General features: G+C 38.4%; 2 protein-coding genes and 1 long non-coding RNA gene across 4 annotated transcripts in view; 1 reads left to right on the top strand and 2 right to left on the bottom strand.

Annotated features, from left to right (window-relative positions):
- Positions 1-3,373: 3,373 nt before the first annotated feature.
- On the bottom strand, positions 3,374-4,357 carry LOC310730508 (odorant receptor 131-2-like; the record flags this gene model as incomplete). Its single annotated transcript, XM_083549534.1, has 1 exon — positions 3,374-4,357. The coding sequence occupies one exon, from the start codon at positions 4,355-4,357 to the stop codon at positions 3,374-3,376; it is 984 nt and encodes a 327-aa protein (XP_083405660.1).
- An 11,710-nt stretch (positions 4,358-16,067) lies between these two features.
- zbtb16b (zinc finger and BTB domain containing 16b) overlaps positions 16,068-27,877 on the bottom strand; it is a 45,773-nt gene continuing 33,963 nt past the window's right edge. For both annotated transcript variants that reach the window (XM_083549433.1, XM_083549434.1), the window contains 3 exons: positions 24,403-24,573; positions 22,021-22,188; positions 16,068-20,440 (listed from right to left, as the gene is read on the bottom strand). In XM_083549433.1, coding sequence (XP_083405559.1) covers positions 20,211-20,440; positions 22,021-22,188; positions 24,403-24,573 — 569 coding nt within the window. In that variant the 3' untranslated portion in view covers positions 16,068-20,210. The remainder of the gene's footprint in view (positions 20,441-22,020; positions 22,189-24,402; positions 24,574-27,877) is intronic.
- Positions 22,195-26,400, top strand: LOC310730446. Its single transcript, XR_014534834.1, has 2 exons — positions 22,195-23,653; positions 24,903-26,400. It is a non-coding gene; the product is annotated as an uncharacterized lncRNA (long non-coding RNA).

Raw genomic sequence — 27,877 nt, 5'->3', positions numbered from 1 at the left:
GGCCACGAGCCCTTCCCTCTTCTGTTTCAGCTTCCACACCCTCTGGTTTCTCACACAGATCTGTGCCTCTATCTCCACAGGTGGGTGAGGCAACTCGCATGGGGGCGGAGCGGAAGCCTGGGCCGGTCTGTTGGCGCTGCGGGGACATTTCCTGGACCAGTGTCCTGTCATGGATGTGGGGGTGTTGGTTTGGGTCCCTGAGGCGCCACAGGCTGCCCCCGATCAAGCAGGAACGTACCGCATACCGGTGAGTATCCAAGGGGGTACGCACCAGGCGTTGCTGGACTCGGGCTGCGAACAGACCGCTATCCACCAAAGCCTGGTGCGGTGCAAGGTATTGGACGCGGCACGTCCGGTGAAGGTGAGGTGTGTGCACGGGGCTGTTCAGGAATATCCGGTGTTGGTCATTTCGGTTCACGCCTTCGACCGGGTAAGAGCAATCGAGGGTCAGCGTATCCAGCCTGATAGGACGCGCGGACTGGTGAAGTATCGACCCAGTTGCTGGTCCCAAAAAGCCGCAGGGAGCTTCTGTTTCATGCGGCTCACCACAATCCGATGGCAGGCCACCTGGGCTGCGCGAAAACAGTAGATCGTCTAACGGAGCGGGTTTACTGGCCAGGCATTTACGCCGATGTGCGTCAATGGTGTGCGGCATGCCGGGAATGCCAGCTGGTAAACCTGCCGGCCATTCCTAAAGTGCCTTTACGACCCCTGCCCCTGATCGAGGTCCCGTTCGAGAGAATCGGTATGGACCTTATCGGTCCGTTAGAGCGAACCTCGCACGGGCATCGTTTCGCGTTGGTCATAGTAGATTATGCGACGCAATACCCGGAAGCCGTGCCTCTCCGCAGCATCTCCGCGCGGAGAGGCTACTAGATGTGCTCTGGGAAAATTGGGAGGAGGGACCTTCGAGCGCAAAGAATGAAATCCAAAACGTCCTGGACCTGAGAGCAAAACTCCATTCACTGGGACAATTAACCTTGGAGAATTTGCTACAGGCACAGGAACGGCAAACCCGGCTGTATGACAAGGTGTACCACCTCAATCTCCTGAAACCGTGGAACGAGGCGGTGCCTGTGTCTCTAGCGACAGTGATTCCTGAGAGGGAGGAGCTCGGACCGGAGGTAAGACCGCAACGGTTAAGCCGCTGCATATCTAGATGACATTGTCATTTATAGCAATGACTGTCAGCAGCATCTTCAACATCTCAGGGCGATCCTGCGGACCTTGAGACGGGCAGGGCTCATGGCGAACACGAGGAAGTGTGCGATTGGGCAGGTGGAGGTACGGTATCTGGGTTTCCACTTAAGTCATAGGCAGGTGTGTCCCCAGATTGACAAGACGGCAGCGTTTGCGGCCTGTAGTTCGCTATCCCTATGTTTTCGGACATCACCAGCTTGCTGACCGATCTTACTAAAAAGGGAGCTCCAGATCCGGTCCAGTGGTCGGAGCCGTGCCAACAGGCTTTTACGCGTGTTGAAGCCTCGCTCTGAGGTGGTCCGCTTTTGCATGCACCTGATTTCTCTCTTCCCTTTGTTTTGCAAATTGACGCGTTGGACGGAGGGCTGGGGGCCGTGTTGTCCCAGATGGTAGAGGGGGAGGAAGGGCCGGTGCTGTTCATAAGCCGTAAGCTGTCGGTACGGGAAAGACGGTACAGCACTATCAAGAGGGAGTGCCTGGCCATCAAATGGGCGGTCCTCACCCTCCGTTACTATCTGCTGGGACGGGCCTTCACTCTCTGTTCGGACCGAGCCCCGCTCCAGTGGCTCCATCGCATGAAGGATACCAACACGTGGATCACTCGGTGGTATCTGGCGCTTCAGCCATTTAAGTTCGAGGTGTTCCACACACCGGGGGCGCAGATGGTTGTGGCCGACTTCCTCTCGCGACAGGGGGGAGAGTCGGTGGCGGGCCGGACGGCTCCCCGGCCTGAGGCGGGCGGTGGGGGTGTGTGGCAGCAGGGGCGTGGCCGAGCGTCGGTTTGTAAATGGGGGGCGAGGCAGGACGCAGATAAGCGGGGATTTGCCTCACCTGCAACTAATAAAACCTGATGTCTGTGCTCTCGTTTCAGTGATCAGAAGGCGCATAAAAGCCGAGGGAGTGGAGGCGTGTGTGTGTGTGTGTGTGTGTGCGTGTGCGCCAGTAGTGCCGCATGAGCACTGAGCGACCAGACACCAGTGTGACATAGATAAAATATTAAATAAAGAACGGCGGTGACGCCTGTGAACCAACCTGTTGTGGCTATTCTTTTTCCTCCCTTCCACTCGTTCTCACACAAATGTGACAGGTGAATTTTCAAAAATAGGCAGCCTTTCTGAATCACTTCTATAATTGCCTAAGCTCTACAGTTAGTGCCCTATTGTCATGTTGTGACTCCATGTTGTATAGGTAAATTTTTTATTCATTATAAACAAAAGGTACACAACACCGACTGTATCAGGATGAAAAGATAAGTGTGGCTGTGTTTATTGAATTTAAAAAAGTATAATGTACAAACAGTATTTGAAGGGAAAAGTCTATGATTACAAAATATTAAGGTGAAATTGAGTCAAAGCCTGAATTAAAAATCATAAACAAAGTTTGGACTTTGTAAGATAGTAAACAGAGCAGAATGAAAAATACCATAAAAAAAAAACTACATTGATATTTAGAAAATGTGCTAAGTGTGTGGTGATAAATGAGTCTTGGTGTGTGCAGTCAGTGGAAGTTCATGATGGCCATGTTTTGTAGGCAAAGGTGCATCAATGGGCTCTCTGTTAAATGAAGAAACAAAATGAAAGCTTGCTTTATAACATGTAATAATGCAAATGAATATACAATTAAATGAAGGTCAGATTTTTATGGGTGCACTCTATATATGAGAATTAGATTTTATTACACAACGCGTGAGTATTTGATTTGAAAAGAGCAAAATTAACGTTTTTGATTTTCGTACATTTCTATTAAAGCATGGAAAATATCTTAAAGGCATTCCTCAATACATTACATACAAACATCAACAACATACAGGACACATATTGTTAAATGACTATAATATTCAATCAAATAAATTGTCACTGTGCAATAACATTTGACATTAAACATTTATACTATTATAAACATAAATATAAAAATGCCTTTATCAAAATATCTAAGGAAAAAAAAATACAAATATATATATATATATATATATATATATATATATATATATATATATATATATATATATATATATATATATATATATATATATTCTAGTGTTTGCATGGAAAGTTAGTCAGAAAATTATTGTACAAGTAAGGATTTGAGACCTGTAATTATTAAGTCCTATCGTTACAGCACACCATATAAAAATTACACAATACTTGCTTACTTATTTATGTCTAATACATTTTTAATTATTTAAAATCGGTCTAATTTGCAATTGTTTGATTTCAAGCAAGGTTGAGAAAAGGCTGTTGGTACCACACATAGCATAATGTCTTAAAACATGAAAGAAATTTTCATCTCTGAGACCATAAATTAATGGACTAAGACAACGAGGGGCAATCATAAAAACAATGAACACAGAATATTTCACATTCAGAAAAATATTTTCTTCAACCTTCCAATATGCTATTTCTATATATGGGTTTAAAAATTGGATCATGCACAGAAGCAACTGAAATGCATGAAGCAGCACGGTTTTTAAACTCTTACTGGTTGACTTCCTTTTCTCATTGGAAGCTGCTCTGGCTGCAATCATTATCTTGATGTAGGTGAAGACAATAATAATGATCAACAATAGGAAAAGAATAATAAAAATGATAGCACGTCCATGTGCCTGCCATGCTTCCCCTAACATTAGCTCTGCATAACACACCACATTGGAGAACCTAGAAGCAGGTGGGGCTACTGCCCAGTATCCTATTAAGCTGAACAATGGAATTATAGAGCTGATACTCCATATAATTAAAATCCCATATAATCTGGTCCTGCTTGTGGAGATGTCAGCATGTCTCAAAGGCATGCATATAGCCACATAGCGTTCCAGACACATAGCCACCAAAGTCAGAGGTGTGCAACAGGTAAGCAAGGTCAAAATTGTACAAATGATACTACAAGGAATTATGTGAATGACATACTGGAAGTAATTTCCAATCGAAAGCAAATTAGTTAACAGCATAAGAGCAGAGTCAACAAATAGGGTTTGTGCAAATAAAATGTATCGAGTTTCTTCTCTAAAAGCCCTCTTTTTCAAAAATGTGAATATCATCAAGCTGTTCACATAAAGGAAAACCCCAACCAAGACCTGCAACAACCAGAGCTTGTCATTAAAAGACTTTGGTAAACTAAGTAACAAATTGCTTGAGTTTCTGTTCTCTCCTGCATTTTGCATTTTTCTGTTAAATAAAAAACTATGAGTAAATGATGCACCTTACAATGCCAAAAATACTATTCTGCGAGGGAACACAACACAACTGAACTGAAGATCATAAATTGTTCCTATGTGTCAAAAGCAACATGTTAACGCTATCATTTTGCATGTATTTATACTGTTCTAGTGGTGAGGGGAAAAATTATGAACAGTAGTTACTAAGAAGTGCTAAGAAAACTATCAACATTGGTGCTGTTAGTATTAATATTTAATGAGAGTGTCCCTTTGATGATGAACATTTTATTCTTTAAAATGTTCTTATTTTAAAGAAATTTATATCTTTTTAAAATATATAAGTTCCATTACATTTGAAATCTTCCAATATGTAATAATAATTATTATCGTATATTTTCAGATAGTAGAACTTTATTAAATAAATCATAACTATCAAGCCATCGGAGACTAAACAATCTAATATTTTTTAGGAACTATTCTGTTACAATGCAAACAGTCCACTTAGGATATGGTTAACATAATACTAAGCTGTTGCCAAAAGGCCCTCAATTAATAAAAATAAACAGGTATGCCATAATGCCTAGGAACTAAACTAAATAGTTTCATAGCTGTGGGATGTTTAACTAAATGTAGGTTTGGTATTGGTGGGAAGTCATGCAACCCAGTGTTCAAGTATCTAGGGGTGCAGAACTGTTTATAGATATGACAATATTTTTAATAATTAGTTTTGTCTTGAGCAAGGGAAGGCAATACTGACCACATCGTCCATAAATGTCTTGGATCAAACTAAATTCATCAGAGTAAAAGAGAGTTTAAGAAATCTTGCTGCTTGCAAATTCTGTGAATTTATTGGCAAATTGGACCATCACTTGCACCATATACTGTACAGGTATGTTCTCTTTAAATGTAAAAAAATTGGTTTTAGTTAAAGCATGCTGTGTCACTATAGCTACTTTAAATAAATAAATTCTAAATATACACTGATCAGGCGGATCAATTATGAACAGTGAAGTGAATAACACTCTCTTCATCATGGCATCTGTTAGTGGGTGGGATATATTAGGCAGCAAGTAAACAATTTGTCTACAAAATTTATGTGTTAGGAAACAGAAAAAATGGGCAAGTGTAAGGATTTGAGTGAGTTTGACAAGGGCCAAATTGTGATGGCTAGACGACTGGATCAAAGCATATCCAAAACTGCAACTCTTGTGGGGTTTTTTTGGTCTGCAATGGTCAGTAAATGTCACAAGTGGTCGATGCCAGGAACAGTGGTGAATCAGCAACAGGGTTATGGGCAGCCATGGCTCATTGATGAAATTGGGGACCGAAGACTGGCTTGTGTGGTCCGATCCAACAGACAAGCTCCTGTAGCTAATGTTAATACTGTTAATGCTCAAAGGGGTAAGGAATGTTCTGGCAGCAAAAGGGGGACAATAAGGGAGGTGGCCTGATCAGTTTATTTATATACATAGATAATATACTGTCTATATATAATAATCTTCAATACTATTTAATGTAGTAGTGTGCGGTTTAAGTCCTATACCATGGGTTTAAAATAAACATTTGCAAAAAAAAAAAGATTAAATTAAGATAAATGTATTTACTTACATTAGCATTTAAGTTTGGATTTTATATGGGGGAAAGTAGCGAAAAAAATTAGAGCATTGGGTGTAATGGAAAAATGTACAGTTGTACAATTTTTATTGTTACATGAATAACTTTCTTATGAATCAATCAATAAAATCTATTCTCATTTAACTATTAATACATTTTAATTTATTTATCTATCTAACAACTTTGCCTGCTCAGAGCAGCTGTATTATTAATACTCTTATGCCTCATATTGTAAAACTATTTTTTTAACAAGTTGAGTTGCCATCAATTAGGAGACAAATGCATGGTTCATTTTAATAATTAATGATCAAGTAAATATTTTTCTGGAACATAATTAGTCACAGTGGTTTACTCTAATTGGCATGTCTGGAGATAGGCTTTCGAAAACAATTCATTAGCTTTCCCAGTCCCAAATTGCTGTCAGTACACATTAAATGTCCAGAGGAATAACACTTTTCATGTTTACCTGAACCAGTGTTGCTTTCCAAAAGTTGAATGCTTGCATGGTACCAATAGAATTATGCTGTCTGAAATTTTTTTTATGGCAATTAAACATATAAACAAATTTTAAATAAATGTATCCACTGTTATTAGAGATATCTGCCCCATGTGAGTAAACCACTGTGGCAGTAATCTAGCTTGTTTAAAAAACAAACTACAGATTTTGATATGTATCTGTTTAGTTTTTGATTGTATAAGTGGATAACATACAAATATAATTTACCAATGCAAATATTAGTATTTTAATGATCTTTAGATTGACCAGCAGTAAGGGAAAGTGCACATTGTTTTGCCTTGACATTGTCAAAACAATTACAAGTGTAATACATGGAAGTACAGTATTTTTTGTTGATTGTTTAAACATTTTCTATTTAATAATAAAGAACTTAATAAAACACTGGCAAAATCATGTTAGGTTTAAAACCTAAAAAATACAAATAATTTATGTAGTATGTTAACATTTAAGTTCAATTTTAGTATCATTAGCTTTTTTTATGTGCTTGGTAAGCACGGCTTTTGTTATGGTTTTTGGCTGTATTATTGTGGTAATGGCCTGCTTTTTGAGTTGTGAATTTGTACTTCATGCTGAAAACATAGAACTTAAAAAAGTGTAGTGTGTGAGTTGTGGAAGATGAACCCTGTGGTGGCCATGTTTGGGGGACACTGTGCTGGAAAATGAGTGAGTTAGAGAGCCCCCACCCCCTATTTCCCCAAGAGCTCCAAGAAACCTTCTTCTCTGGGTCATGATTTTAGGCATTCAGGATAATTGGCATAACATTTATGTTGGGGTCAAAAATATCGTGAGCATGAACCATTTAAATTCAACATACCTGGATAGCTAGTGGCACATCCAGTCTGAGAGAGCTGGGCACAACTGTTTTTAATTGGAATACATTTAATAAGGAAGCAGTGCTACAGTGGCATACTAATTCCAACTTACATATATTTCATTACTGATTTGTGTGAGAGTAAAAGGGTCTGCATACCTGATTTTATGGCATGAATGCAAATCTCTGAGGTCTCAGATAGCAAGCCATAGCAAATTGCCAGGTTTTGTGTAATACCACTGGTCAGCATGGGCTTTAAAGATGATTTCTCCTCAACTGCTCACTGTGTCTGAACCATTTTTCAGTTGCAAGAGTCAGAAAGACTGCTGGTACAAAGAGTTTATCCACAGGGCAAGACGAGAATTTGTGCTTGCAGTTGTCATAAATTCCAGTCCAATTCCCACTCATTAATTCTCAGACAACATAAGGGGAGGCAAAATGAGCTTCACAGCACTGTCCTGAGGACTGTAGAGTGAATTTGGATGTGTGTTAATGATCTCTGGACAGCTCTCAGTTGATGTAAATGCTGCTCTCAATCATTACTGTAATGATCATGTCATTAAAATAAGCATCAGCATATGCAATGTGTAAACAGAGAATTCCATCCATGGGATGCTCGGACATTGCTGGGGCTCTAATTCACCCAAATGCAAAGGTGAAAAAATGGAGTCAATGTTTGCAATGTCGGGATTTTAATGAATTCAAATGGTCAAGGGTGTGTTGGAGTGTTTCATGTGTCTGCTCGGTGGGAAATCCCCAAGAGAAATAGGGGGAGTACCTCTCTTCCTTCATATCATACTGATGCAGAGCTGACGTCAATGGCTAGAATTAGTGGATGGGTGAAGCAGGCACTAACTGCCACTTTAGCACTATGACTTTTTCCACTATGCCTTTTTTTTTTTTAAGCTGGCTAGCAGATTCACTAACTGGCATTTTCAACATTTTCATCATTCACACCACCTGTGAATATCACTGCAAATGCTTGTCAAATAAAAACAAGCTATTAAATGGTGTTTTATCCTGGTAAAGATGGTCAACCTTTTGATTATGATAAGCCAAGTGCAACAAAGTTTCCCTATGCCTTTTTGGCACCAACAACTGAGTAATCTTTTCCTTAGTACGAGTGTCCTGCATCACTTGATATACCTGTGCTTAAATTAATAAATAATTGGGGTGAAAGTGCGCATTAGGCATTTGGCTGAATTGGATGACTATTAATTACTGTCTTAAATGTGCACATACAGGTGCCAACTTTATGTGGGATGCTAAGCAGAAGTGGGATGCTAAACAAATTATGGATGTTTGGAACAGAAGATGACAATGGTTAAAGAAACCACCTTGCTTATTATGATGTTTTATTATAACTATTGAGTGACCATAGTGGATAGATAGAATGCCAAACAAAAGTGGGTCACTAAAGTCTGCTGCCCTGCTGTGGTGAAAGAATATAATAAGAATACAGGTGGTGTGAAACTGTATGACTTGCGGATTGAACTGTACACAAAAAGCTAAGTGCCAGGAATGTGTTGTCCACCTCGAATTCACACCCATCAATAACTGTTTTTGATGTTCCACACAGATTATGAACAGAGTATGCTTCATTGACAAGGGAATCATTGAAACAAAATTATGGGTTACTTAACATAATTCCAGGTTCTTTGATAACAGAGTGAGGTGTTTCACAATAGGAATCGCTTTGGATGTGACCAGGTTTGCCCCACTTTACCACTCAGGTTGACCCCTTACAACGTCATTGTAGCGAGATTTCTTCCTGTCCCTGTGCAAGGAGGGACATGTTGGTAAAACACTTTACTCTGTTATCAAAGAACATGGGATTACGTTAAGTAACCCACCTTTCCTTTTCTAACTTTGCTCGGTGTTGCACAATGGGAGACCACTTCCGGAAAGTACACTACCGGAAAGTACAAAAACGCAGACTAGTAAAATTTGTGAGCAAAGCGGCTGCGGAAAAACAGACACAGACGGGTAAGCGAGGTCTAAGTGATGTTTATTTTGGAGTAAAACCCAAGACTGGTGAGACTACACAGAGTAGGAGTACAGAAAATGCTCCAGAGCCAAGTGTACAGAGTAGAAGTACAAATAGTGATAGTCTAAGTGAAGCAACCAGATCTAGTGACCGCAATCATTCACAAAATGTGACAAATGGTGAACCCGAAAGTAGGAGATATCCAACCAGAGAGAGAGAAAAACACTGAGTTACTTGGATGACTTCGTAACTGAAGACAGTGATAATGATGAGGTGAATATCACAATAGATTATTGGTGCAGAGTGGTGTGTGGCATTCCAAAGACTTTTGAGGGATTAATGAGGTCAACTAACTCAAAAGAATGGATAAAAGCAATGGATGAAGAAATCCAGTCTCTAAACGAGAACAAAACGTTTACCCCGACAACACTGCCAATAGGCAAGAAAACAGTCGGGGGTAGATGGGTCTACTCTATAAAGACTGATGTAGATGGAAAAGACAAATACAAAGCCAGGTTTGTGGCCAAAGGTTACAACCAGAGAATGGGAATAGACTATGTGTAATTAGCTAGACCCTTTAGGGGCTCCAGCAGCACAGGTTATGTGTATACCGGGAGCCAGGGCACCGGACATAGCAGGTCAGCTTAGATTCTTAGGAAAGCACAGGTTCTTTAAGATAGTTTTTCACACAGGAGCTAATGATATACGCCTTCGACAGTCAGAGGTTACTAAGACTAATATTATAGAGATGTGTAAATTAGTGAAGGCAATGTCCGATGCAGTAACATGCTCTGGCCCCATCCCAATGCGACGTGGCGATGTAGCCTACAGCAGGTTATGGTCGCTGAATTGCTGGATGTCCGAGTGGTGCTCCAAAAACAATGTGGGCTTCATTAATAATTGAAGTATTTTTGAGGGCAAGGCTCCCCTGTTAGGGCGGGACAGTATCCATCCCACTCAGGAAGGTGCTGCTCTCATTTCTTGTAGTATAGGTAATAGTCTCAGAACAGCACTAGTTAACAAGTGACTGTCTAGAGCCAAGGCCAGGGAGCAGACAGACAGGCTAAACCGACCGTCTGCTAGCTGCACAGAGTCGTTAAATTAACATTAAATTAAATAGGACTGAACGCACAGCCAGCACCATTGATCTAAAAATAGGATTGTTGAATATTAGATCTCTCACGTCAAAAGCGTTACTATAAACGAAATTATTACTGACCAGGAGTTTAATATAATGTGTTTGACATAAACTTGGATTAAACCGAATGAATACGTAGCATTAAATGAAGCGAGTCCTCCTGGCTATAGTTACATACACCAACCCCATCTGAATGGCAGAGGAGGTGGAGTCGCAGCTATTTATAATAATAATCTAAACGTCACACAAAAGAATAAACACAAATGTAAAACATTTGAAGTTCTTTACACCAGCATAAAATATGCAGTGTCCAAAAGCAGGTCCAGTCAGTCACTTCCACTAATTATTATTTATAGACCCCCAGGGCCCTACTTTGATTTTCTCATAGAATTTGCAGATTTAATCACAAATTTAGCTACTTCTTTTGACAAAGCATTAATTATTGGTGACTTTAATATTCATTTTGATAATCAGGAAGACTCCTTAAGAGCAGCAGTTGTGTCCATTCTAAAATCAGTTGGAAATTATCAGAATGTTATAGGACCCAACAAATAGTGGTGGACACACTCTCGATTTGTTGTTAACATTTGGATTAAAAATAAAAAACTTAGTCATAATTCCACAGTCTGAAGCTATTTCATAGAAAATAACAAGCATAATCCTAGATTTTTATTCAGCATGGTAGCAAAATTAACAGGGAATAAAAGCACTGTGCTAACATGCACACCATCATTAGGTAGTAATGATTTCATGAACTTTTTTATTAATAAAATTTAAAACATCAGGCAAGAAATCCAGACGGTTAATATAAATCCAAATTATTTTACAAGTAACCCTGTAGACAGCAGCGTAATTATAGCGGACAATCAACTACAAAGCTTTACTCCTATTCATGAGAATGACTTAATTTCATTAATTTCCTCATCAAAATCATCAACCTGCATTCTCGATCCCTTGCCTACCAGTTTCTTTAAACAGATAACTCCAGAAGTAATTGAACCTGTTTTAAAAATAATAAACTCTTACATTAGCACTGGTTATGTACCAAAATCCTTCAAACTGGCAGTTATCCACCCCCTTATTAAGAAACCTGACCTTGACCCATGTCAGCTGTCCAACTACAGACCAATATTAATTCTCTCCTTTATATCCAAAATTGTAAAAAAGGTTGTAGCACAGCAGCTCTGCTAACACCTACTTATGAATAAAAAATTTTAAATGTATCAGTCAGGATTTCGGCCTCATCATAGCACAGAGACGGCGCTAGTTAAGGTGGTAAATGACCTGTTATTGGCCTCTGATCAGGGTTTTGTCTCCTTACTTGTTTTGCTCGACCTTAGTGCAGCTTTTGACACCATTGATCATTCTATACTTCTTGCTAGACATGAGAACGTTGTTGGAATAAAGGGAACAGCTCTCTCTTGGCTCAGGTCTTATTTGACTGATCGCTATCAGTTTGTTGATACACTCTATAAGGTAAAGTTTGGTGTTGCTCAAGGATCTGTCTTAGGCCTCTCTTTATCTGTCTTCTTTCTCTTTATATATGCTGCCTCTGGGTGAAATTATTCATAAACATGGGATTTGCTTCCATTGCTATGCTGATGATACACAGCTGTATATTTCAGCAAAGCCAGATGAGAGAGATCAGCTTAACAATGTTGAGAAGTGTGTAATGGACATCAGACAGTGGATGCTTAATAACTTTCTTCTGCTCAACTCAGATAAGACGGAAGTACTTTTACTACTTTCTTTTACAGAAGAACAATGGGTCACTGTGAAACGTGTTTCGGTATCTCAAAGGTACAGCAGAGAAAGGGTTAAGTTTTAGGAGAAATGACTGTGAGAAATTAGGTATACAAGCCTACAGTGATGCTGACTGGGCAGCTGATACCAGTGATAGACGCACTACCGGATACTGTGTGAGTTTAAGCCAAAACAGCTCTCTAGTATCATGGAAGACTAGAAAGCAGCCAACTGTGGCACTTTCCACATGCGAAGCAGAATATACTGCAAATGGACCCTTTAAGGACAATCACACACTAAATCACTTCAATTTGTATTGTCAATATCTGCCATCCCCGTCTAGATTCATGTAAATACATATATTTTCTATATTTTCTATAGTTTATACTTTTATATTTATATACTTAATTTTTGATCCTTAGATTCCATTCCTTTTTTCATGCTTAAATGTCGGACGGTCGTTTAAAGCATTTCACTGCGTGTCGTACTCTGAATGTATGTGTATTGACAAATAAAATTTTTACTTGTGAAATTACCAAAGCCGCAGGACCAATCTCCCTGTCTGAAACCAGGAGAGACACTGTGTGAAAGACGCGATTCTCGTCTTTGTTACTGTGACTCGATAGAAGAGGGAATCTTTACTGAGCCCCAGAAATTCTGTGCATTGCAAGAATATCTGAATGTTTTTGAATGCTAATTCTGAACCCCAAGTTGTAGAGATGCATTACCACACCCTTTGCATCTCTGATTGCTTGCTCTCTTGATAAAGAGCATATCAGATAATCGTCAATCTAAGACAATATTTGTATTACATTGACACAACGGGAATAGAGCGGCTTGTACACATTTGCTGAAAGTCCTTGGAACTAGAGACATTCCGAATGGAATGGTTTTTAAACTCAGTGCCTCGGTATTCAATTAAATTAAATACATTTTTATTTGTATAGCTCTTTTAACAATGAACATTGTCTCAAAGCAGCTTTACACAGATAATTTGTATGCAAATCTCAGATATTTTCTGTGAGACGGGTAAATGTCTATGTGAAAATACACATCTGACAAATCGTTCATTACAAACAAATCGTTTAAACGGATTGATCAATAAAGCACTTTGTGTCAACGTTTTGAATGAGTTTTTTTTATTAGATGCTTGTTTAACACACTCAGGTCTAAGATTGGACAAAGAGATGTGCTCCGTCTCTTCAGGATCACAAAGTAATGGTAATAAAAGCCCTGACAGCTTTCCAGCACAACTCTGATTGCCCGTTTGCCCGAAGAGTCGATCTCGGCAATTAGGACACTAGCCACCTCCCCTCAGCATTTAAAACCACATCTGGGTGGTTTCATGGCAAATTTAAGTCTGTACATCCGTAATATGGTGTTTAATACCCACGGTATTAAAACACATGCACACCAGTTGAGAATATGTGCATAAAGAGGCCCCCTAATCCTCTGCGGTCATGCGTTGGCAGCACTGGGTTCCGCTGTAAGCGCAAGCACTCCCTCCAGCGCTGAGACTAGGGGGTGCTTAATATCTTGATATCAACCCTTGGCTTGGATTCGATACTGTACTTTTTATTGCATACACTTCTGAACTGAAATGCATCTGAACACATTGTGTAAGTAATTGGTGACACTGAACAGTTTCCTTTATTCCACCGAACTCAAGGAGAACATAATGCCAAGTCCCTTACGGAATCTTCACAGATTCCCTTCTCCTTCTTGTTGTGGATGGAGAGCCGAAAATAGGAAAACATTTGTATGTCAAGCCGCACACTTTTTCTTTGATTCCTCGGAGTGTGGCGATGGTTTCTAGCCACAGCGACCAAAAATGAATGATTTCCCCATTATCCAGAGCCATCCAATCTCAGAAGCTAGCTGCTGCTGGGATCATGTCTTACACTCCTTGCCCCCATTGGTCTCCCTCTCGCTGCCGTGGCTGCAGCAAAGCCCTGTGGAGCTGGCTAAAAGAGTGGTCGCGGTGTTGGCTTGCATGCTAAACAGAGGCTAAAAGCTTTATCCTCTTGTTTCCTGAGGATGCTGGTTTCTCTCATCTTCTTGAGAGGCTGGACCAAACATTAGCGAGGTCGTAAATTTCATCCATCACCTCCGCTTTCTGTGCGTGACCCAAGGCCGACAGGTGAACTGCACCTCGGAAGAGTGCAGAATTAAGTCATTTACCACACATATCTTGTTCCAGAGTGCCGGGTTGTGGATAGGAAAGTCATAGTGTTCAGTGAGCACACTGACTGTGCTGCGCATTTGTACATCCTCTAATATATGGACGATGGGCAGAAGTTGTCTTGCTGTGGGTTGAGCAGGCAGTAGCATTTTTCTCATCATAAAGGACACTTTCTGCTCTTTAAGGGTCTTGGACCACAGACCACCCTAAGCCTAGTTCTGCCGTGGCTTGCTTGCATACCTTGTGCAGGTTACTGTCTGCCTGCGAGGCCTAGTCGCCCATGCTGGGGAGTCTCATTTGTTGGTCCAGGAAGGGACAATTGTCTTCCTCATCCTTGTCCTCCATGTCCAAATCGAGGAGGTCAGAGTTTGCATTGTCCTCTGCATCCTTGTCAGACAGTCCTTCCTCCTCCTTCATGTGAAGGTTCTCGAACAGAGGTGGCATGACCGGGCAGGATACAGGATACTCCCTGCTTTTTTATTCATTCCCTTTGGCGGGGGGATGACAGTTGACAACACTTTAGTCTATTGATTTCAATAGGGTAGTTAGCTCTTTGAAGGCTCTCCTTGACGCATGAAGCCCTTAGTTGGTTTAGTGCCACTAAATCCTTCCTGTACTAATTTAATACTCAATAACCTATACTCGTTTTCTACTTATTCTATTCCTTATGGTACTATTGAAAACCTTGGTGTTTTAGTACTCTTGAAGGACATCAACTAGTTATGCCAAAAATTAGGGTGAAAAAATATTTCCTCTAATAAACGAAAATAAATAAATAAATAAATAAATAAATCATACAATAAAGTTATAATAGTGCAGTATACAGTACACCCGCTAGAGGGAGGTATTTAACCACAAATTACCACTTTCTGTGTGGTTGTTTAATGTAAGGAAAATGAGACGATGTAGTTTTTATGTAAAAACATTTCAATGCGTAATCAATGTTCAAAGCACGTTCATGTACATTTTATATTGCAGCAGACATACTGTTTTAAGAGCAATTTGTGCCTATATTTATGCATCATTTGGTTGTAACCAAATGTTCCAATGTGCTAATATAATTAAGTTTGTAACAAATGTATCTGTTTAATAATAATACAGCCAGAACCCTGATATGGTTCAAGGTAATCAATAAATTTCTGCATTTGTATTTAGTCTTTATTTGTTTTGTATTAACAGAATAACTATCTATTTGTATATAAGTAAATAAAAAAAACTTTTTTTTTTTTGTATTTGTTAAATTATTATTGAAGGGAATCTATCATCTGTATATTCTCTATTTGTGGGTGCAAAAATCTTAGTCAGTCCTGTGCAATATCTCATTACCTACACCTGAAATGTTTTCAATACTTTGTACTGTAGTACCACTTTTTATTTTAATCTATAACCAGAAAATACTACTTTACTGGAAAAATTCCATCAACCACTTCACAGCAGCATCTAAAAGCAACATTATATCCATTGAAGATGCCTGGTCTTTATGATATCTTGGGGAATAAATGTATACACTAATTTCATTATGAAATATGTAAAGGGCCATATCAGCCTACAAAGTTATTACAAAACAACTGCCAGATATACATTCATATATATAAAATAAATACAGATTTATGCCACAAGAGGGCGTAGAATATCCTAGAAACAGTTTAGTAAATAATAATATCAGAATAGCGTTAATATATTTCAAATGCAACCCACTGTAAAGAAACACATGCTGCACACAGTCTCTTTTAGATCTTTATTATTTTTCCACACCCCAGACAACATTAAGAATAACACAGAGCTGTGCTTGAGCCCACACACAGAGAGGAGAAAAAGGAATACACCTCAATCTGCATCACTGTCATCACACAGTTCAAAAAGACAATCAACTTTATGCTGAAAATACTGAGAAGAAACAATCCAAAATAGAAATAACCTCCAAATGCTAAAATAAAAAAAAAAAAATACAAATATGCACAATTGTGAAAACGAGATCAAAACAGATCAGCTGTAATTGGGCACCTTTTACGGTTATATAAAGAACTGGTGCTGAGGTAGACAATACAACGAACTAACAGACAATCAATGTAAATCATTTGAACATAAAATTACAATGCTACTACAAGAAAATATCTGGAAAAAAAAAAAGAAAAGATTTTTAATTTGGTCCAATGTGGATTCTCAGTGCTTTATCATATTTTATGATTATGTATCAAATTCGATGTGAATGGCACAGATATGGGAGCACTGAAGGAAATGGCTGCTTCAAGGTTGAGGCAAAATAAAACACAGTGACACAAGGATGCCACTTTGTCAATTCTGTGCTGTGAATACGGGATTTATTGCAAACCCTACAACAAAGTTTGTTCATTACAGAAAAGCCACACACATTTCTTGTTAATATATGCTTTACATATCACACATTTTACACCACATGTATTTTTTCACATCATTCTTTTTCATATTTGATTATTCCTACAATCATTTAACTTTGCTGTTAATCTTGTATGTGATCACATTATTTTAATTATGTCATTTTTCACATACTATTTAACAGGGTCAAGGTACCTTCACATGTGATCACATATTACTCACATTTGTTGCATAAGACCATGTGTAAAATGAAAGTTTTCTGTAAAGTCTAGGCCGACAAATATTTTTCACAGTGTATTTTATTTCCCTTTGCCTAGAAGCCTAGGAGAAAAGGCTCATTACAGACAAAAGTAACTAAATGTACACAATGTTCAGTAGCAATTGATATTGACTGCTTTGCCACAATTTGTTTTATGCTTACGATTTGGATGTGTAAAAAAAGAGATGAATGGCGTTCCTGTTTCCAACGCCACATTTAAGTCGTGCATTTCCTTCAGAATTTCTGGACACTTGCATTATCAGCTTTCTATGTAGCAACAAAATGAGTTTGTTTTGAATTTGTTTAAAAATGAAAAATTTAAATGAAATCTTTTGCGGATTTATGGAAGATTGTTTTCTTTTCTCATAAGTAAGCATTTACACAATGAACAAGTTGACCACAGTAATTCTGTTGACTCACATTGACCACACACACACACACACACACACACACACACACACACGCACACACACGCACGCAAACCTGCATATAACTGCATATAATGTGTTTTGGATCTCACAGTGAATATGCTGTGACCACAATGCAAGCAAACAGGGAAAAAACACCTTTCTGCCTTTTCTGTTAGGTATTTTGTGCTTTGTGATACTAGTAGGCCTGCGGATCTTGGCAGATAATCGTTAATGAAAAACCGACACCCAGCAGCAGTGACCACAGCACAAGCTTTACAAACACCTACTACTGAACATCGTCAACAGTGTAAAAGAGGCACGAGAAGTATCACCAAAAAACGAACACAATGCAAAAGTTACTGTAAAAGTACTCGACTTACTCAACTATAAACAAGTGGACAGATTTTGCACATTACAGAATACAAAAATACAACATTTTTTAAATTTCTTATCAAAGTGCCGCATTTGGCTCTTGTTTCTGTTTTGTTGAGGGTTTTTTTTTTTTTTTTGCTTTCTCATGTAAATCCCCCCCCACACACCCCCCATGAGTAGCATTACACCCACTTTATGTATGTTGCAGCACTGCATGTACAATCACTTTCACAGAAAAAGACAACACTTCTATTCTTAAGCTTTACCCATAAACCATAGCTCTCAAACATTTTAGAAAATCCTTTGAAAACAAAAGATCAGGATTGGGTTCTGTTTCATTTTTACAAATGGTAAATCAGATACGGAGTGTAAAATACAATGTCAGTCAAGTAAATGAAAATCTCTGAGAATTAAGAAAAACTACAAATTATTTTTTAAATTATGCAAATTTATAAACACAAATCATATGTGCTTTTGTGCAAAACAAAGAGCTATGAGGAGGTAGCACACGGAGGGCTGAAAGCATACATTTGCGCAATGCTAAACCTGATATTAATGCAAAGAGTATCTTTGTGCAGCTCTCACTGAGTGCAGGTGATTAGGATTTTGTTATGGCTCACTGAACCATTGTCTGGTTATAGGAAAATAAATGTTGATTATTTTCCAAAAACAACTTGTCCTGAATTTTTTATATTTAAAAAAAAAATATATTTACCCATATATCACAGCAATTTATATTTAAATTTACTAAAGAATCATACTTTTTATTCCTCGGTTCTCACAGTTAATGCTGTAGAACCTCTGTGATGACGTTTTTCTTTCCCTGTTATCAAATTATAGCCGTTATGAAAAGTTGCTCCCTAATTCTTTTCTCTCACTGGTTAGTTACTTTGACAAGAACTGCAGCATTTCAGAAAGCTTAGCTCTGACTGTTACAAAGCTGTGACACTGGAGTCTCCTTCCACTGAACATTTTTTGTCGGTATATATTAGAGAATCTGCCACACGAGTCGCTGTATTCATAGTTACTATAGAAACAATAGTGCATTAGCGCAAACTAATTAGTAAAAACCTGTGATTTGCTTAGCAGCTGACACATCTCTCAAAGCTACTGTTCTAGAAAATTCATCAACATCTTCTGAACAATCACCAGTGCATGCGCCAGTGCTGTGGTACAATATAAAAATAAATCGAGCACTCAAGATCAACTCAAGACAATCAAGTAATTCAAGTGAAAAGAAAAAAAAAGGAAAAAGGAAATGAACCATGAGAAGGTAACATCTGTAGAGCTGAATACTGCATATTCTTTATTAGTCTCTAGTTAGGTTACTTTGATCTTTTACATTTTCTATGTTTTAATTATTCCATTTTTTTAAATCAGCCTTCTCTATAATTAATATCAAATTGACACGTCATTGCAGAAGTCAAAATATTTACGTACGGTCCAAAAAAAAACTTAACCTGTGCAGTCCTAAATGAGTCTTTATCCACTGATACTGTACCACTTTATCACATAACAACATATGCACTTTAAAAATGTTACAATTAACCCTGCGACACTAATTCTAATGGTAGGAGAATGTTGGACAGCTAATAAAAAGCAAACCCTGTCTGAAGTCATGACTATGCTGTACATTTTAGTTATGACATCACCACAGTGGTGAAAGTGCACAGTGTAGTCATTTTTTGAACACATCCCTGAACATCCTCGATATTTTGTGACCATAATGTAGTATAATTTGAGTTTGTCTATGATCAAATGGTCACTAATAAGTGCTTCTGACTCTCAACATGAGCAGTGTGACAGGCCTGTACTGCTCAATACAGCCAAGCTCAGTGGTAGCACAGTGGATAAGATGTTGGACTTCTACTTGAAAGGTCATGGGTTCAAATCCCAGCACCCCAAAGATGCCACTGCTATGCTCTTGAAAAAGGTCATTTGCTAATCTGTATAACTGTAAATCACTCTGCATGAGGGCATCTGACAAATTATTTTTTATTCAATTTAGATTATTTAGAGTTTGATTTAATTTAGCTGGTTTCCACATTAGTTTTTTTTTTTTCAAAAACATAAAAAAAAAAATTTTTTGAGGTTTGTATAAATATTTAGTATTTATATTTTGCTGTAAATACAAAAAGTATGTGATTTACTTTAAGTATAACAAGTAGAATCTTGGATTTTGTTACTGAGAAGTGTTCTAGGCTATAATATCATGAAATATCATGTTTGTTTGATTGGGTTCTTCCACTTTTATGTCATTCCATTCCATTTAGCAAAGCAAGAACAGTGTACTGTTCCTAGAGATGAATTTGAACATGTGCATATGAAATGGCAATAAAAAGAAAATACAAATGTAATTCTACACAACAGCTTTGATCACTTTCCTTTTCCATCTTTGGCCCAGGCTGGGAGCAAAATGAGTGAATGAGCCAGCAGTTTTCTTCTTTCCTTTTTTTTCTTCTTCGGCTGTCTTACACATAGCATAGGTACAGATAGGTCTTCTCAATCCTCCAGTCTGGAGGAACATCCTCAGGCTTGTGGCTTTTCATGTGCTTCTGCATGGCCGAAAGGCTGGGGCAATACTCTTGGCAGATGGTACACTGGTAGGGTGAAGCTCCATTGTGGGTGCGTAGGTGTTTGATCATGGCTGAGTAGTCTCGTGAGCGCTGGTGGCACATCTTGCACTCAAATGGCTTCTCACCTGAGGATCATATGGAAAAGCGTAAGGCTATCACAGTAATACATATTGCAAGTCAGTCACAATGCCACTTTGGGGCATATCAACACTACATCAAGTAATGGGTGTGTGCGTGCGTGGGTGTGTGTGCATGTATGTGGAGGCTATTGACATTTTTTTATATATGAATAATTCAAAATCAGAAATGTGTAATTGTGTATGTGGCTGTAAAAAACAAAAAAATAAGTAGAGAATAATGTGCAAAAATGCTTTTTTTTTTATTAATTTATATATTAACAGGGTGTGTATTACATTTTGTGCAGTGAAAATCTAACAGTTAACAATGTTAACAGCCTGTCATTGTCAGCAGCAAACTAGTGATTTGTGATCTGTCATTGACAATGGTTGTAAATGCCACTGATTCCATTGTTGGCTATCAACTGGACTACTGGCCTTTGGCTGGGAGCTCCTCTCCGCTCTCATTATCTACATGCACCTAGTCCAGAGCCGTGGCCTTGTTTGACAAAAAAGAAGTCAATTATTTGACTGGCAACCTGATAGGATGGCTTAGTGTTTGCCTTATTGAAGAGCGAATTGAAGCAGCAATCAGCCTGTAATTCCACCTCAACCACAGTTTAATATGCCACCCAAGATCACACAGCCATCACAGAGTCATGAAATTTAATCCGTAGCATCCCAAACCATTCTAAAGGGGTTTTAATCAGTAAATCAGTTTTCCCCCACAGCTTTTCTTACAAATACACTTGCTATGCTACCAAATATCATAAATATATTTCAATGTATAGATGTCAATTATTCAATCTTTTCATTACTTATATATTATTTATATTTTCTTTATCTATATATTTTAACATAATGTTCCTGACTTCCCAACCCAGTTTCTTACAGTGGTGGACAGTAAGAAAGTAAATGTAATTTGTTACTGTACTTAAGGAGCTTTTTCGGTACTGCACTTTACTAAAGTATTTCCATTCAGGGAAACTTTTACTTTAACTTTACTACATTTCAAAGTCAAAAATCTTACTTTTCACTGAACTACATTTTGCAAAATCAGTTGTTCCTTTTAATGTATTAGTGGATAAAAACTTAACTGGTCAAGCACACAGCAATCCACCAATCAGGGTAGAGCACACGCTCTGTTTTTAACTTGTTTTGATTCCCGCTTGGTGGTATCTACTTAGCACGAACAAAAGTAGTTAAAAAAGAAGGTTTTGGGCTTATGATCATTTTGAAAGATATCAGTGTTTTACTATAAAATATCAGCTTGGTGTGCTATGAGTACCATTAGAGTCTTTTCACATAGTTGATTAAGCAAGCGTCTTGTAACAAAAATGTAAGTTCATTTTGAGTTCATTTAAAGGAAAATACTTTTCTACTTTTACTTAAGTTAAAATATAGAGAGAGCACTTTTACTTTTACTGGAGTAATATTTTACCTAGTCTATCTCTACTTTAACTTAAGTGCAACTCAAGTATTTTGCCCACCACTGGTTTCTTATACATTTTCTTCAATAAGAGTTATTTATAAGGAATTGAAGTGTTTTACTTGTGCACAGAGTTTGTGTGAGGACTTGAAGCTCTGACCTGTGTGTACGCGGTAGTGTGTCTCCAGCTGGTGTTTGAGGCTGAACTTCTTGCCACAGCTGTTGCATTCATACGGTTTCTCTCCAGTGTGGATGCGTTTGTGGCCCTTCAGAGTGCTCTCATCTCGAAAACAGCTGCCACAGAACTCGCACTCATATGGGTGGTCACCTGTTCCACAAAGACATCATACTCACTCATATGCATGCTACACAATAAAGCAGTTAAAATAGTTCCATTGAACCAGAACCTCCCTTTGAGCTTCAATATCATATGTGGCTTGTTGAGCGGTCGCTTTTTTACTGACAATAATCGATGTGATAGTTGACTACAATAAGTGTTGACTAGCTTTGGCTGGCTGCTAATTGCCTTTATGCGCCGGCTAACAGCTTATAATTTTCTTCGACAGCAGCATGGGATGCGGTCAAGCTTATAAAGCACCCAATATTTAATGCATCTCAGCACAGCCGGCCACGCTTTAAGCCATCAGCAGTGACCCATGCTTTTCATTATCTCCCTGTCCAAGTGGCAGCCATGCCTCGAAATAAATTGCATTTCTTGTTATGTACTGTCATGCTTCAGTGTAATCCCCCATCTTAAGAGACAATGCGGAAAAAAAATTCCCAAAGCACATCAAGGCATACTATTCACATTCAATTCCACTCTTAGTAATCGTGGCAGTCTGAAATGAATGGGTTTTTTATCAGAGTGAAGAGGAAGGGCATGCTGAAGCCCTAAGAGACCAGATATATGATGATATATAGAGCAGCAGTCTTTAGGTACCTGCATCAACTGATCAGATGCACCTTGCAAAAAGCCCCGCAGCCTGTCTGTCATTAAAGTTAATGGAGCTGAGGCGGGCAGCCGGTCGGCCAGACTCGCATCGCCGCAGGCATGCTAATGTGCTAACGCTCAGCCACGGGAAGATTCAACATACACTAGTAATGTCAATTACCCAGCACATACACAGAACTCTTTTCTAGTTTATTAGACTTTACATTTACTGTATTGATCTTTTCTAGGGTAGGTAGCCAATCATGGCTGCTGTGGCATAAACTGCAAACTGTCAGTGTCTTTGTTTAAATCGGTAATACATAACCATATAACTGTTTGTAGAATTCAAAGTAAAATAGACATCCATTAAAAAAAAAACTCCAAATGGTCTGACAAAATGACATTAAAAGGCATGAAAGACGAGCTAAAAGGAGCTTCAGAGAGCTTTCTGTGCCATAAACAATCCAGCTCGCTTGTCTCTGTCTGCCCTATCAAACACAGCTGTGAACATTAGACAGCCGCCACTGTCTGCAAATGGCCTGCCAGTGAAACGGAGAGGGAACAGGAATGGCATATTAATGAGAAGACACTACATGTGCAGAATGTAGAGAGGAGAGAGGCTTCTGAATCAGACACACACACACACACATGGCTTATCAGTGACATGGCCAGATGTGCACTTTGAACCTTATGTATTGCCACCAGCACACTATCAACCACAACAAATTCTCTGCATTCTACAATTGTATAATTTAAGATGAGGCTTGCAAATGCATTTAATACAACTAACTCTTTGCATTTTGCTTTCTCCAGTTCAGGCATGCAGTTGATCCCAAGTCTCAGAAAAATTTGGCAGAGGCAGGTGAGTAGAGTAATTCAGCGTCATTACCAATTCTTAGATTGTGTGGGGTGGGACTCATAATCTTGAGTAGAAAAAAATTGTGAAATTGTGGTGCAATGCTATATGTCACTTTTGTGCAGTCGGGTTTACTGAATGGCAGCCATATTTTTTTATTATTTTCCTGTGGTACCATCACTGAAGCCGTAAAGATGTCTAGTTCAGCCATGAAACTCTATCCACATGTTGATTGGATCTCTTGATGCTAGTGCGAAGGCCTATCAAGTTTGTTTCTATATCTATGTACTCTGCATATCGTGAATAAAGTAATCAGGTGCCAAGTGCAGCAGATTTTTCTGCCAAGACTAAACCAATCTACACTCTATTTCCATTAATAAACTCCCAAGAGTTGTCATAGCTAAACAGGACCTTTTGGACATATGTGGAATGAGATTGACAATTTTCAGGCAGGCCAGCACAAGATAGGCTGCTTTCACACTAATGTAGATTGTGGTGCTGTTTGGTTAAATCAAACAAAGACCACCCATTTCAGAAGGACCAGGGAACAGTTCTCTGAACCCTTTGAGTTACTTGATATATGGCTACAACAGCCCATAGAAAAGTAATACAAATAACTGTGAAAATAGATGATCTTTCTGTGGATTGACCCCCGGATTTTGAAAATAGGGTTTCTAAAATGAAAAATCAAAATGAAAAAGCTAAATTAAATCCAATTAGCCCAAACTCTCTTAACCAGGTAGATAAAGACTTACCTGTATGGGAGCGGAGGTGACGTTTGAGAGCCGTGTGGCTGGGAAAAGTTCGATCACAGTCACTGCAAATGTAACTACGTACACCAGCATGGACCTCCATGTGGCCCTGCAGAGCCTTCTGAGTCTGGAAGCGTTTTCCACACAGCAAACAAAACACAGCCATGTCTGAGCCTAGTTCAGCAAGAGAGAGAGAAAGAAAATGGAAATGTGATGGATAGAGAGACAGACAGAAGTAAAAACGAGGAATTAGGAAAAGATAAACATTCTTTTGGTGTTTAAATGTTATAAATACATTGAATGTTATTCTTATGAATGTTGTAAATGGTATGACAAAATACGACCAAGTGTTACGAACCCAAAAATTAATTAAATGTAGTAAAAACTTTGGACGGCTTTACAGTTTCCATGTTTGAATTTACCATTTAGTCATTCATTCATTCATTCATTCATTCATTCATTTATTCATTCATTCATTTATTCATTCATTCATTTATGGTAAGACACAGTTTTATCCTGGTATATGTTGTGCTGGAGCCTATCTTGGGAATACTGGGCTTGAGTAAGTATAAGTACATTTCTGTACTTATTTATAAGGAAATAAAATAAAGAGCAAACAACCTTGCATGTATATTATAGGTGGAAAGAAATCAGAAAACCCAGAGAAAACCCAGTCACATAGAAGAAGAGCATGCAAAGAAATTCTAGTTTAGGATCAAATCAAGGTCTGCGGAACAATAAGGCAGAAATGCTAGCAATTCACGATAGCATAATCCTAAGCATTATACACCCTATTAATTTTGTTGAAATTACAGATAAATGAATACTTGTATCACAGGTGTTTTATGGATTTTTACAAAAAAAAAACCTCCCTGCAATGTTTACATGTTTTTTAGCTTTCATTTAAAAAAATCACCATGTGACTGTCATATGGCATAATAAAACCTGACTATCAACATTTTCAACAGATCCAAGAACTGGCACATTCACGGTGGAAAAACATAGAATGGTCTCACCTTAGGCATCAGCATCAGGTCTGGTATTTGCCAATGGAAAAGCACTATGTGTTTCCCTTTCCTTTGTATAAACTGTGCAATCTGGCATCTCTTGCTTAAAGTAAAGCTGTCTCTAATTTAAAATCTATGTCAATTCCCAAAGGTGGCTTATAAACAGTAGGCCAGGATTGACTTTCCAGTCAATCAATCAGCATTTGCCTCAGAGCTCAGAGAAACAAGGGAGGAGAAAAAGCCACAATGGAACCCGAGACACATAAAAATCAGCTTCTGTTCTCTATCAACATACAACCTGGCAGTAATGGGAGTTTTGTGCAAATATTGGCTAGAAAGCACTCTCTCAGCCTATGCATTCGTTCTCTTGTATTTCGATTTTTTTTCCCTGTTTAAGGCTTCAGATAGTTAAGACTGAAGAATAAGGTAGAAGAAGCAGATAAAAAAACAGCAAATAAGAAAGAATAAATACTTGCATAACTATTTTTTATATCCATTGAACCTTTACTTATTATCAGAGTATTAACTTACTATGTCTAAAATATACAGTTTCCCCCATTTTACGACAATAATTCGTTCCTAATATTTGTTCGCTCGTGTTCCCATACGCTTGTACTCGCATGTTAATTTTCCCATAATAATAACTGTAAAAGCAATTAATCCGTTCCCAGACCTCAGGCGATCGCTTATTTTAGCCCTTAAAAATGCTGCCTAATTTAGCACACAAATATACTTTGTGTAAACAACAAAATATAAACATAAAAGCTAATAAATTATAAACATTTAGAAATAAATAACTTTTTGTTCTTTTTGATTGTACTCACTGTTGAACTAGACATGCCATATTGCAGACAAAGATCTCGTGTGCGTACACCACGTCCATGCTTTTCTACAATTTCTTTCTTCATTTCAATGGTTATTCATTTTACAACCATCTTTTCACTACACTTCTTGGGGCCCATGATGCTAAATTTATAGTGAAATAAAAAAAACACTTCTGTTAAACGCTATTGTAACCAGAAAAAGAAGGGATAAACAGGACAAGTACAAAGCTATTTCTACTTGCTTGTGTCTTGCTTGTGTCTTTAGGAATAATTTACCTCTACAACTCTATCTATTTATACCATCTCTCTGGCTCCTGAGAGGGCACAATGTGTTTCTCAGACTCTTTATATATCTCTGTTGCTCTCCACTCAGCACACTCCCAGCAGAGGTTTAATGGTTCTGAAGTAGCTGACACAGTTGCTTAAGGTGAGGTGAATGGGCCTGTTAATGGAGCTAGCCACTCACACAAGATAAGTGTCAACACTCCAGACTTGCAGGAGATACAGTAGCTCTTCCCTCTGATTTACACTGCTTCCTGTTTTCCTCTACACTTCAACCCTTTTGTTCAGTTCACTACCCAACAGGGGAGGTCCCAGTGACGCATAATATTTATTTTGCCAATATAAATATACACATATACACAACATGCACTTCACTTACTATTATTTGTCTAGTTTGTGCATACAGTATGTTGTTCACATTCATATGTTGTGTACAGTATGTTGTGGGGTGAATAAAATAATAGGTTTATCATGTAATGCTTTAAAAGCTTCAATGTGCTGCACGGTCCCATGTAATGCTTGCCCAGATATCCAGTTCACTAAATTCCATCTAGGCTAACATAAATTATCCTGAAAGTGAATTAACAGACTGGATCATAATAAGCAAGTACTTCAGTTCATGGGAGAAATGACTTTAAGTACTTAGAGTCTTTATCATCTCTCTCTCTCTCTCTCTCTCTCTCTCTCTCTCTCTCTCTCTCTCTCTCTCTCTTTCTCACTCTCTATCCGGTAATAAAACCTCACACATTAAAAAAAAAAATCTGAAAGTCTTTGGATAGCATTTTATCTTTGTATTGAGCACGAAACAAAAAGTGCCTTATTGTGCTGGCAATAACATTGTGACTGTTTGTACTAGATTTACAGTTATATGACAGTTTGTGTTCCACAATGTGCTGTATTTTACCACTATTTCTACATCCCTTCACATTCCTCTTTCTGGAATTTCATGTCTAGCAGCTGTTCTAGATAATTACTATGCTCATGTTAACATGCTCATTTAAATATGTTATCATTAATATAATAGCATTGTTAAGTTTGCAGATGGCACCACGGTGGTGCTGTTGAGCATGTACCCAGCTTTAAGTTCCTTGAAATCCACATATCTGAGGATCTCACCTGGTCTCTGAACTCTTCTATCCTGTTCAGCACCTGTTTTTTTTCTGAGGAGACTTAAAAAGTCCTGTCTGTGCTACAGGATACTAGAGAACTTTTACAGCTGTACCATTGAGAGCATCCTCACTAACTGCATCTCGGTGTGGTACAGCAGCTGCACTGCTTTGGACCGTAAAGCCCTTCAGAGGGTGGTGAAAACTGCCAAATGAATTATCAGCACTCAGATATCCACTTTGGAGAACATTTACAATA

This window comes from Silurus aristotelis (assembly GCF_946808225.1).
Source record: "Silurus aristotelis genome assembly, chromosome: 8".
NCBI classification, from domain to species: Eukaryota; Metazoa; Chordata; class Actinopteri; order Siluriformes; family Siluridae; genus Silurus; species Silurus aristotelis.
The sequence above is the reverse complement of the archived record's forward strand: the minus strand, read 5'-3'. Positions and strand labels throughout refer to the sequence as shown.